A 12,811-nucleotide genomic window follows, 5' to 3' on the forward strand; every position below is an offset into this window, starting at 1 on the left:
CCTAAGGGCACTGTAAAGAAAGGGAACTCGCCTTCTCTACTTCCCTTGGGCAGCCCCCTCTCCCAAATACTCGGAGCTATTGCTTAGGTTGAGCTGTGGCTATGAGAGTTAGTGTCTAGAGTTTGGGGTTTATCTCCTGTCTCTCCGACTTACCATTGCAGAGGATGCCTGCTGTCCGCGTGCACTGGAAGTTGTCGTACTCGCAGAATTCACCTTCATACCGATGGTTCAGTTTCTCGGAGTAGCACTGACACTTCCCACAGAGGCATTCTCCACGCCCGGAGCAGACCTCTTGCTGTCCAGGCTGGACGCAGGCCAATGTGTCAGTGAGGGAACCTGTCGAGCAGTTACAATAATCGCCTTGCCTGGCACACAGACACACAAAGAGAGAAAGAATGAGGAGGTGGCTTTGGTTAGATCAGTGAGCTGAAATGGGATGTTACCAGTGGTGTGCTGGAGCAGGCTCTCACAGGCTCGCAAGAGCCGGTTGTTAAGTTTTTAAGAATTTTGGGAGCCGGTTGTTAAAGTAGGGCCCTCCATGGCTACTATAACAACTAGCTCCCAAAATGTGGGCTTGGGCCCCCTGCTGAATTATCTTTTACTTTGCTGGTGGGGATGCTGAGCCCTGCCAGCCAAGTAAATAGACTACTGCTGCTCCCCGCTCCTTGTTTCCAGCTCTGGGCAGCAGGCTGGGACTTCTCCAGCATGTGAGAGAAGTTCCAGCATGCTGCTCAGGGCAAGAAGTTGGGAGTGGTGGCAGTCCATTTATTGGCTGCCAGCAAAGGTATGCCTAGCGTGTCCGCACGAAGGGAGGGAGGGGAGAGAGGCAAGTGTTGCTCCCCCACCCCACCCCGGCCACCCCTGGCCCTTCCAACTGCAGAGCTGGCTACGTCCGGAGAAAGAGCCTGTTGTTAAAAATTTACCAGCACACCCCTGGATGTTACAATTATTTCTAGTTTACTGAGGACATTGAAAAACAAGCAAGGAGGAAAACAACTAGAGGCAGCAGGACACCAGCAACAAGAAAGATGAAACAGGAAATAAGACTTCAAGAAACCAATAAATCCATGTCTATGTAATTGCTTTGTGTTCATTAGAACAAGAACAATCATGCTTGTCTTATATTTATTTGCTTATTATTAACAACATATCTTTTAAATAAAACAACAACAACATTCAATCAGTCCCCACACATGCCCTTCCGTCATGGGAGTCCTCTGGCTGCTACAGTTTTCAGGTTGTTTGTTTGTTTTTTTAAAGTAGAGAAATACATCTATAATTAAATACGTTTAATCTGTATTTTTTTTCCCCAGAAAGCAAGCATGCGTGACTGAGGAAAAGAATATCTGTTGGGGCAAACCACTGGTGTGTTGGCAGGGAGGACAATGTGTGAAGCCATCTTAGATGGATGCCAGCATAGCTTGATTGGTTGTGCTTTTATGGACTAATTTATTTGTTCTAGGTTTCATTTGTTTATGCTGTTTTTAGTTCGATTTTTTTTATTTTCCGTTTCCACTGTAAACCACTTTGTAGGGACGTGCATAGGCAAAAACATTTTGGTTTGTTTTAGAGGTACCAACATTTAAAAACGATTGGAGGTGCCAAACGAAATATACATTAATCCTTCCTGGACAGTATAAAGGAGCTTGCTCAATTTTGGAGATGCTCAGCAACCACTGACCTGGCTTCTATGGTTTACTAGAAGAATGGTCTGGCAATTAAAATTCAATGTGAAGAAATGCAAAGTGATGCACTTAGGGAATATAAATCCACGGGAGATGTATGTGTTAGGCGGCGAGAGTCTGACAGGTACGGACGGAGAGAGGGATCTTGGGGTGATAGTATCTGAGGATTTGAAGGCGACGAAACAGTGTGACAAGGTGGTGGCCGTAGCTAGAAGGTTGTTAGGCTGTATAGAGAGAGGTGTGACCAGCAGAAGAAAGGGGGTGTTGATGCCCCTGTATAAGTCGTTGGTGAGGCCTGACCTGGAATATTGTGTTCAGTTCTGAAGGCCGTATCTTGTTAAGGATGTAAAAAGAATTGAAGTGGTGCAAAGAAAAGCTACGAGAATGGTATGGGATTTGCATTACAAGACGTATGAGGAGACACTTGCGGACCTGAACATGTATACTCTGGAGGAAAGGAGAAACAGGGGTGATATGATACAGACGTTCAAATATTTGAAAGGTATTAATCTGCAAACTAACCTTTTCCGGAGATGCGAAGGCGGTAGAACGAGAGGACATGAAATGAGATTGAAGGGGGGCAGACGCAAGAAAAATGTCAGGAAGTATTTTTTCACGGAGAGAGTAGTGGATGCTTAGAACGCCCTCCCGCGTGAGGTGGTGGAAACGAAAACGGTAACGGAATTCAAACATGCGTGGGATAAACATAAAGGAATCCTGTTCAGAAGGAATGGATCCTCAGGAGCTTAGCCGAGATTGGGTGGCAGAGCCGGTGGTGGGAGGCGGGGCTGGTGTTTGGGAGGAGGGGATAGTGCTGGGCAGACTTATACGGTCTGTGCCCTGAAGAACACAGGTAAAAATCAAAGTAGGGTATACACAAAATTAGCACATATGAGTTATCTTGTTGGGCAGACTGGATGGACCGTGCAGGTCTTTTTCTGCCATCATCTACTATGTTACTATGTTACTTCTGGATTTTTTTCATACTTTTTCACAATTTGGGGGTATTTTTCTAGTTTGTTTTAGACTTTTGTTTTAGTGAAAATTTTTTTACATATGCATTAGAACTTAATGTGAGAAAATGGATTGTATGTGCATTAATTCACAGGTTAGCATGTGTAAAATTGATTTTGTGGTACTAAAATGTTGAAATACATTCAATCTCCATGTTCAGCCGAAACTGTATCACAGAATTCAGCAAAAATATTCAGGGGCCCTTTTACTAAGGCACGCCCAAAAGTGGCCTGCACTGGTGTAGACGCGTGTTTTGGATGCACGCTGGTCCATTTCCTGAGCGTGCCTGGAAAAAAGGGGACATGCGGCAAAATAAGCATTCATTTTCGGCCTGAGACCCTAATGCCACCTATTGACTTAGTGGTAAGGTCTACATAAGTACATAAGCATCGCCATGCTGGGACAGATCAAGGGTCCATCGAGCCCAGCACCCTGTCACCGACAGCGGCCAAAAGAACAAGCAATTTGTCCCGCCCATCCTAGAAATACTGTATTATTCCCTCGTCCATTCAATAACATTCTATGGCTTTTTCCTCCAGGAAGCCGTCCAACCATCTCATGCCGTCTCATGCGCTAACAGGGCGGTAAGCATGCAGTGCACGCCAACTGCTGATTACCACCATGTTTTCTACAGCGTGTTTTGGGTGTATGCCAAAAATGAAATTACCACTTGGGGCATCTAGTTGCTGGGCGGTAGTGCCAATTTGACGCCCGTTGGATGCACGTAGGCGCCTATGCTCCTTTGTAAAATGGCCCCCAATTTTGTTCCTTGTAATTTAAATATTGATCATAATTTCCATCCTCCTACCACTACAATTTTGAAGGCATACTTAGGAACCGGACGTGTACTAAAGAATGCACATCCCAACCTATTTGAGGCTATTTGGAAAATGCAGCCTATAAGTCTGAAGCAAATATCTGTAGAAATGGACTTTGAAAGTTGTCTACCATGTACGCGGGTGAAAGTGTCCTCATTATGGAATGACACATGTGCACTACCCACACACCATGGAGGTGTTCCCAGAGGCAGGGCTAGACTGGGGGGGAGGGGCAACATTGCACTTTGAGTCTCAACTTTCTTTCGAACAGCAAACTGACTTGGTGGTTCGCTTGGTTTTCCTTCACACTTCATCACTTCTGCTCTGTCCATTCCTTTCTCTCACCTCACTGGGCTTCTACCCTTATCATTGCTCTAGTTATTTCCCATCTTGGCTACTGTACTCTTTATGCTGGTCTTCCTCTCTCATCTTTGAAGCATTTACAATGAATTCAACCCAAGACCGTCAAGCTCATTCACTGTGCCTGCCGTTTTGACCACTTCACCCCTCTTCTTCATCTCGAACACTGGTTGCCCCTTTTTGCACGCATCTGTTGTAAGATGTTGCTACTTGTCTTTAAATGCCGTGCCCTCCCTGCTCCAGCTTATTTAAGCAAGCTCTTGGTCCCCTACTCACTCTCGCGTACACTTTGTTCATCCTCAGGTAACCTCCTCTCTGTTCCTCCTCCTTCAGTTCTCCGGCTGTCATGTTCTCGAGTGACCATTTTCAGTTACTTAGGCCCATTTCTGTGGGAACTCCTCCCCCCCTTCCTCAGGTCAGCTCCCTCCCTCCAGGCCTTTAAAGCACTCGTTAAAACTTTTCTTTTTTTTCCTCTGTTTTTGGCCCTGCTTCCACTTACATAAGCATCACCATGCTTTGACAGACCAAGGATCCATCCAGCCCAGCACCCTGTCACTGACAGTGGCCAAAAGAACAAGCAATTTGTCCCGCCCATCCTAGAAATAGTGTATTATTCCCTCGTCCATTCAGTAACATTTTATGGCCTTTTCCTCCAAGAAGCCGTCCAACCTTTTTTTAAAGTCCGCTAAGTTAACCGCCTTTTCTTCCCTTTGCTCTTACTTCATCCCCCTCCTCCCCCCACTTCTTAGCCCAGCGGATTATCCGTATACAATTTCTGCTTGTTTTGGTTTGGGAGATTTTTCAAAACTATTTGCACAGTTTGGTTTTGAAAAAAGTATCTATAGAAAAAACAGTGTGAGTGGGGGGGGGGGGGGGGGGGTTCCTCCTGTGGCAATAATGAAAGTAAAACTATGCATATGGTTTTGCTTTATTTTGTGCAAACTTTAGGGGTAATTATTGCCTTGTTAAATAATTAATAAATATTTTTCACCATCCCTGGTGCTGTTATGAAGCACTTGGTTTCAACTCAGACAGCAATGTGTGGGCTTGAGAAGTGATAGCTGGATAAGAAAACCAGGAAAGAGAAAATAAAGGAAAAGAAATGTAGAATAATACATGCTTTCAGCCAAAATTATTTAAAAATACAAATGAAATCGTGAAAATGAAATGTAGAAAAATAAAGACTCAGAAATGTAGAAACGTATGACAAATCTGAGGTGTGGAGGAAGGGGGGAATCAGTACAGTCTATCTATCATGACCATGTGAAGTTTGGAAAGCAGCCCACAGTCTGGGTCAGCGCCGGCAATGGGCAGGAAAGACTGGGGATCTTTCCTGCCCCGAAGAATCCACTAGACCACCAGTCAGATTGCGGCTCATGCATAAAGGAGACGGCAATAGCAGGGAGCAGGAGGGAGTGCCACGGGACCCCTGGAAGCACGAGGCTCTGTGCAACCGTCCCTGTTGCCCCTGCCTAAGACCGGCCCCGCAGTATGCAATACTGAAAATAAATGATGTATTCTGCAACAAAACTTTAAAAGAGAGAAAATCTCACACCCTCCAGATCTTTCCCTAGCTACCGAAGCAGGAATTTGACAACTTGTTCCTAAGCTAGGATCAATTTGGTTTTCAATTCTTACCAGCCCTCATGGCACAGGCATTGTCCACAAGCAAAATCTCCATGGTTGTTGCACTTGGCCGAACCAATTTCTTTGTTCTGAAATGAGAAGAGAATGTTACTGCTCATTCTTTGGAAATCTCTTCTTGGTCAGTTGCTTGAACAATGCATAGCACGGACAGATTGCTCTTATATTTAACGCTAAGCATGTTTTTCAGTAATGATGAGACTATGGAAAAGGGTTGCCAGCAGTCTGAATTTTCTGCTCAGGCTGGTTCAGTCCTGGCTTCACCCCATTGCATGCAGGGATTTGTAGTTCTTCCTTTTTCTAGGAGACATCCAAATGTACATTGGAGTAAAACCATGATTCAACAGATCTGATCAGCAGAAATGGAGCTATTTAACTGCTCTGCTTGGAGACTGGTTTCATTACCTTTTTACTTTAAAGGTTGGACATGGTGAGGCCATCACAGTGCAACCTTTCTGTATATAAGCACAGCATGGCTGCAGGCATCTCAGAAAAAAAACCCCAATAAAGCCTTTGGAAATCACAAGCCCCTTTGATATCCCAGCAGTCCAAAAGTCCTGACCACCAGGCACTGAGGGTACAGTCTCTGAAGATAACATAAGAACCATATACTCCATTTGTCTCCTCCCGGTCTCAGCAAAAATGTGGATCTACTCTCTCTCACAAATGAACAAGAATAGGGACTGGTGCCAGCCTGCTGGTTGAATGGCAATGTGCATGCGGAGGACTTGGTCTGATTCCCAACTTGGGTCTTCAGTTCAGTGACGTAGCCACAGGGGGGCCTGGGTGGGCCAGGGCCCACCCACTTAGGGTTCAGGCCCACCCAACAGTAGCACACGTTTAGTGGTAGCTGGTGGGGATCCCAAGCTCCACCAGCTGAAGACTTCCCCCTGATGGTAATGAAAACGCTACTCTCCATGATACCGGCATCTGCACATGCTGAGTTTTTAGCACATGCCTGCTGCAGACTGCCAAGGAGGAAAGAAGCGTTTTCCCCGCCGGCTGAGATATTTTTATGGTGGGGGTGGGGGAGGGGAAGAACACTTGGTGCCCACCCACTTCTTGCCTAGGCCCACCCAAAATCTGTTGTCTGGCTACGCCCCTGCTTCAGTTCCCTGGTTTGGCTGGTGCTGCAGAAGTAGTGTTCATAGCACCTTGAGAATGTGGTGGTCGTGGTGGGGGAACAATGAAGACTCAGTCATCATGCAATGAAGGTGCCTACTGGCCTGGACCCATGATTTCAGGGATCTGAAAAGAGGCCTCGCAAATGGCCCCCTGTCAGGGACTCTCACTGCACTGCTCTAATAGGCAGATGCACTAAACGACCCTGTAACGACCCCCTTAACAAAGGAATTTTTGAACCGTAGCATGCATTAAAGGCCATTTTCCGAAGACGCTTGCAGCTAACGAAAACGGAATGCAAAAAAGTAAACTATCATTGAAATGTGGACAATTTGGAATGCACTAACCATACCGAAGATTGCAACGATTCATTTACCGTCTACAATTTTACGTGAGCTCAGACCTGTCGTTAAGGCCTGAGCTGTCATCACTCCGCTTCCCCCTGCACCTCAAAACAAGCTGGCAAAAAAAAAAAAAAAGATCGGGAGGGGGCAAAGGCGCTCTCGTCAGGAGTGTCCTTCATGGACTGCCTTGCCCCCCCCCTGCCCCAGTTCGCCGCTTCCCCCTGCATCCAAATAAAAATCCAAAAATCAAAACTTTTGAGGCTGGCCCGAGCCCCCCTCCCTTTCTCTCTTTCCCAGCCCCACCCGCCATCCTCCGCCCCGCCCCCGCCACCCCCCCTGAGGTCGTCGCTGTCGTTCCCCCTCTCCACCAGGTCCCCCTTTCTCCTACCAGGACTGCGCAGCGCCTGTGAGGCAAGAAGAAAAGCAAGAAGAACAGCTCAGCTGATGCCTTCCAGTCTTCGGCATCTCTCCTGTGCTCCTGGGCCCGCCCCCGTCTGACGTAAGTAATCAACGTAGGTTACTTACGTCAGACGGGGGTGGGCCCAGGATGCATCTGGCCCTAAATTAGCTTGGAAAAAAAAGAGAGCAAAAAAGGATCCTGGAGTTGTTGTGAATGAGGCTCGTTGGACTGGATCCCAGCCCTGGTTCTGAGTAAGCCAGAAGCAGAAGGAAACTGCTGGGTTAAAGCCAACCCTCCTGTACTCCAACTGCTTTTCCCAGCAGGAACAAGGTAAGGATCTTTGTGTGAAAGCATGAGAAAGGCAGGGGGCTATTCAAAAAACAGTTCTTTTCTTTCAGGATTTGCTAATAGTACTATGGTTGGCATGCCTTAAAAAAGGAGGATGCACTAAATCAATTAAAGACATGTTAACCTATGAATTAACGTTAACATGCATTAAAAAGTTCAAATGTAATTAAAAAATGTTTCACAAAATAAATGTGTGCAATCAACCAATATATTAGGGGGAAAGACCAAAAACGAACGGAAATATTTTTCTTGTTCATCCCTACTTTCTTTGATTCACATCTACAGTGAGATCAGAAGGAAACGTTTTAACTTCACCTCCTCCCCTATCTTCATTGGTTTGCCTGAGACATCTAAAACCTTGCACTGGCCATGAGTACGTACCAGGTCACAGGGGCACGCATCACAAATGACAGAGGCATCAACCTGTAGACCATCAGAGAAAGAAGAAGGCTTCACAAGGATTTTCCCTTTCTGGTCCTGTGCGGGGAGGCTACAGACATGCGCATCACCCACTTTCTCCAGGGCCTTCAAACGCATATTAAATGTTCCCTGGAAGAGATAAATGAAGTCAAGAGTGCTGGGTTTCTGCTATCACCATCATGGCTACCTTTAATTTCCCACCTCTCCCTGACATTACTATTAAGACTGTGCAGAATTTCTCCATTTTGTATATCTGATTTCTAAATAATCTAAGTGAACATGTGATATGATTTTATCCTTTCATATAACTTCTCCTACCAAATCTCTGTCTCCTAAGCAGTTCTCTATTCCTTAGTACCAGATATATTAAGAAAGATAACACAATGGCCAAAGGGACCTATACAAGCTTCTGTCTATTGCCTTTCCACTAACGCTGACAACCCCAAATTTCCATAGGAAAATAAGCAAAGTGGAACATACCACTTCTCCACGAACAACTTGAAATGAGCCAGATTCTGTCTTTTTGCTCAAGAAGGAGCTGATTTCAGTTTGTATGGATTTGGGAGTGTAATCCGCTCGGATGTCCATCTTAGAACGAATGCGCTAGAGCCAAGAAAAGAAAGGTTCATCAAGGAGGAGCATTAATGGCAGAGGGTGACCATCATAGGTTGACATAAAAGCAAATCTTCTATACTAGGATCTAAGTCCTTGCTGTCATTTCAGAGTCCAGGAATGACCAGCTCTGTTGAGAGTAGTGCATGAGAGAAAGGATTTCAGTTCTATGCCCTGTCACTCTTCCTTTCTAACTTCAGAAGGAAAATCCAGGTTTTTGGAAATCTGGGTTGAAGAGACATCTCCCCCCCCCCCCCCATTTACTAAGCCATGCTAGCAGCTGCTGTGCAGCAATGCCGACACAGCCCATTCAAATGGGCTGTGTCAGCATTAGCGCACAACAGCCAGTAGCGCGGCTTAGCAAACAGGGGGATAGTTATTTCAAACCCTTCATATTACTTGTTTAGTCCAAGGAGTCTCATCTCTGATCCTTCAGGGCTTCAAACAAGTCTGGTTTTTAGGGTAGCCAAAACTATGAAAATTAGCTTTCTTTTTAGACTATGTATATGCAAATATATCTGATAAATATTCATTGTAGAGACACTGAAAATGAGACCTGTACGTATCTGTTGTTGAGAGCCCCTGCCTTCGTATCATTCTTGGAAAAGGGATCCCATTATATTTTTGTAATACAGAGGAATAAATAAATACATTTTTGCAGTAATGCAGGACAGATATACTCTATTAAAAGAGAATCCAGTTTTTAGGGAGAAGAGATGTAACCTGCTTAAAGATATCTAGACTTCTTGGACCTGCAATATCTGTGACCAAGAAATCTAGACAACCAGATAGTGGACACCTCAATGTCCGCTCAAAGGTTATCTTCTTCAGTGATAATCAGTATGGATAGCAAACGATTTATTTGGTTAGCATGCAATGTTATCCAACTAAAACTTTCTGAATGTCAACCCTAATGCGTCTTTAATAAGGAGGCAGTAATATGTTTTGACAATATTGTTGGTAACAGCAGCTGTGCCACTAATAAAGAAGTATCTTGATTAGACAAATTCTACATGTATATGAAATCAATTATCTCCTTTGTCCTCACCCTGCTTATAGGGATTACAGGGTTAATTAGGACTAGCACAGAGCTCAACGAACAATTAGCAAGGAAGGCAATGGATACTGAGATCAGTTACTTTAAGAAAACGTATTTTCATGGTGAGCATCTATCCAACTGATTTCATTACACAATTCATCTACCCTGCCCATTGGTAAATTTTATAGTGAAACTATATGGCAGTACTTTGGGGGATGAAAAAAAACGTGATATAACACTGCAGAATATCTAGGTACATCACTTACTGAGAGAACTTTGGGGCCCTTTTACTAAGCCACGTAAGGCTCTATGCATGCCCAAATGTGCGCCAAAATGGACTTACCGCCTGGCTACCATGTGACTCTTGAGGTAATTTCATTTTTGGCATGCGTCCAATACGCGCGGCTGAAAAATAATATTTATTTGCAGACACGTGTATCGGACGTGCGCCAAGTGGTATTTGGTGCGTGTGGGTCATTACCACCCGGTTACCACGTGAGACTTTACCGCTAGGTCAATGGATAGCGGTAAGGTCACAGTCCCAAAATGGACGCATGGCAATTTTGATTTTGCCATACGTCCATTTTCGGTAAAAATTAAAAAAAAAGGCCTTTTTTACAGGCGCGCTGAAAAATGGATAGGCGCGCGCCCATAGCCCACACCTACACTACTGCATGCCATTTTTCAGCACACCTTAGTAAAAGGACCCCTTTATCTCTTAATCTGACTCAGGTTGGACAAGATTATCTTTTTCTTCCACCCCCACCAACTCATGCTGAAGCTCTGTCCATGGTTCTGACTGGAGTGTGCACAAGGATATAATCTGGTCTCCCATCTCCACCTGTCCCTAGTCAATTCTTTTCCATCCCCACCCCATCATTGCTACCGTCCCTCACCATTCCCACGGTTTTCTCTCTCATCCACATAGCTAACCCGTATTCAAAAGATCTTGTAAATTCAAACAGAATATAAAAAGTCTCTTATAACTTGTTAACATTTAATATTTAACACAAAACAATAGACACTATTTTGTTAAATATGCAAGATTTAAAAAATGTATTATTATTATTATTTTTAGCTGAGGTGTTGGTGTTTCAAGTTTCTGAGGTGTGCACAGGGACATAATCTGCTCCCCACCTCCTCCCAACCCCATATACTTCCAATCCATCCCCTCTCATCCACATTCACTTTGGATCCATCCCCTCCCATCTGTGGTATTAATAAATATTTTGTTACCAACACCACAGATACTCATGGATTTCCATGGGTTTCCTGTTGTCCCCATCCCCATGCAAACATCTAGTTCTGACTACTTTTGAAAGCTGTAAGACCTCCTCTGTCTACCCAGCACCCAAAAGATTCTTACGGCAGTCTCTCCTCTCACCTCAAATGCCATTCGCAGCAGCTCCATGATGTTAGAAGAGTCTTCCTGCAGCTCACCAATGTCAGACACTGGGAAATATTTGTGAAGTTTCTGCAAGGAGATTCACATGAAGAAGGACACAAGAAAGGACAGGACAGAACTGGGAAATAATGCCAAATCACAACTCAAATCTTCTACACCAGCTGAGGGCAGCCCTCCACCCTTTCCCCCAACTTCATATAGAAGTTGGTGGCTTTTTATTTTTTTGCAGTTTTTTTAAACTAAGACTGAAAGTGCTCAGTGATTGAATCCATCCATTTCTCAGTCTGAGTTATGAAACTTTTGTCAAAGAGAACCATATTTGGAGGGAAGATGAAGCATAGGTCTACCCTATTGAAAATGGACTCAGTAAGGCAAGATAATTTTCAATGGGATCAAACTCGAAATGTACAAGACAATTCCTGTATAGGCTTGGCTTCAATCCTTCTCTTACTTATGCTGGCAGAGGGCCGAGTTGGGTCTACAACAACAGTTTGAGTTTGATTGAGAATATCTGAAAATGTGTTCTCTTCCTGATGCAAATCCCTGAGCTGATCCCATATGTTTTTATTCACCTCTTCCCCCACCACCATCAAAGACTTCTCTCTGCCTTATTGCATCAGTTGAAATGGTTCATGATCTCAGTCCTCCAGCTCTGTACTGTGTGAGTGGTGCAAGTGCCCAGGATGCAAACATGGAAGGGTGCAAAAATTGCTCCCTGCTCACCATCTCCTCTTATTGGCTGTGGCAAAGTGGATAGGGTTGGGGGGGGGGGGGGGGGAACCAGTGGATGAGTCAGATGGGAGCAACTACAGTTCAATATGGACATTCAGACCTCTTCCCTTCCACCCTGTTCTCACTCACCTCATAGTAGCTATAGGAATAGTTGGTGACAGCAAAGATGGGGATGATATTATGCTTCCCCAGCAGGCGAACAAGGGTGGGCACTGAGGGATAGTCTTGTTTGGTGTCATAGGTATACGAGCCAGTCACATCCAGGTGGCAATACTCATCATTCCTTGTCAGGATGCCTCCTAGGACATTAGCACCATCTGTTTCATAGTGAAAGGCCGACTCCGTGGAGAACACAAGCAAGTGAGTGCTGCCTTCCCTCCATCCAATTTTATCCTGAGGATAAATAAGAAAAGGACCAAGGGTATGAAGATAAAACTCTTAACTTTGCGTTGATCTTCTAAATAAGAAAAGGCATACCCAAAGGGTGACATTCAAAATACGCAAGATATTTTACAAAAGGCTCACTGAATTTAGAGCCTTTTGTAAAGTAGGTTGTGTGGATTTCACAAAACTGGATATCCAAGTGGAGCTAATTAAGGTCTTGAGCTCCAAAACTCTACATTTATGGTTTTTTGAGGTGGTTTTAAACACCAAAGAAAGATGCACAATTGCCCTTTCAATCATTTCTTCAAAGCCTAGGTCCGAACAAGTAGTTAGCTGACATTCATGCATGACTTGGGAGCAGGGGTAAATGATGAAAGGCAAATAGAAACATAGAAACATGATGGCAGATAAAGGCCATATGACCCATCCAGTCTGCCCATATGTATATTGACATTGGAAAATAGGAAATACACTCGTACTGTTT

General features: G+C 44.5%; 1 protein-coding gene across 4 annotated transcripts in view; it reads right to left on the minus strand.

Moving 5' to 3' along the window:
• ITGB4 (integrin subunit beta 4) overlaps positions 1-12,811 on the minus strand; it is a 143,994-nt gene that overhangs the window by 76,492 nt on the left and 54,691 nt on the right. For all 4 annotated transcript variants that reach the window (XM_030208252.1, XM_030208255.1, XM_030208254.1 and 1 more), the window contains exons 8-13: positions 12,073-12,336; positions 11,191-11,280; positions 8,636-8,758; positions 8,117-8,284; positions 5,516-5,592; positions 154-365 (exon numbers count right to left, since the gene is read on the minus strand). In XM_030208252.1, the coding sequence (XP_030064112.1) occupies positions 154-365; positions 5,516-5,592; positions 8,117-8,284; positions 8,636-8,758; positions 11,191-11,280; positions 12,073-12,336 (934 nt within the window). The remainder of the gene's footprint in view (positions 1-153; positions 366-5,515; positions 5,593-8,116; positions 8,285-8,635; positions 8,759-11,190; positions 11,281-12,072; positions 12,337-12,811) is intronic.

Source organism: Microcaecilia unicolor, chromosome 6 (assembly GCF_901765095.1).
Source record: "Microcaecilia unicolor chromosome 6, aMicUni1.1, whole genome shotgun sequence".
Classification (NCBI taxonomy): Eukaryota; Metazoa; Chordata; class Amphibia; order Gymnophiona; family Siphonopidae; genus Microcaecilia; species Microcaecilia unicolor.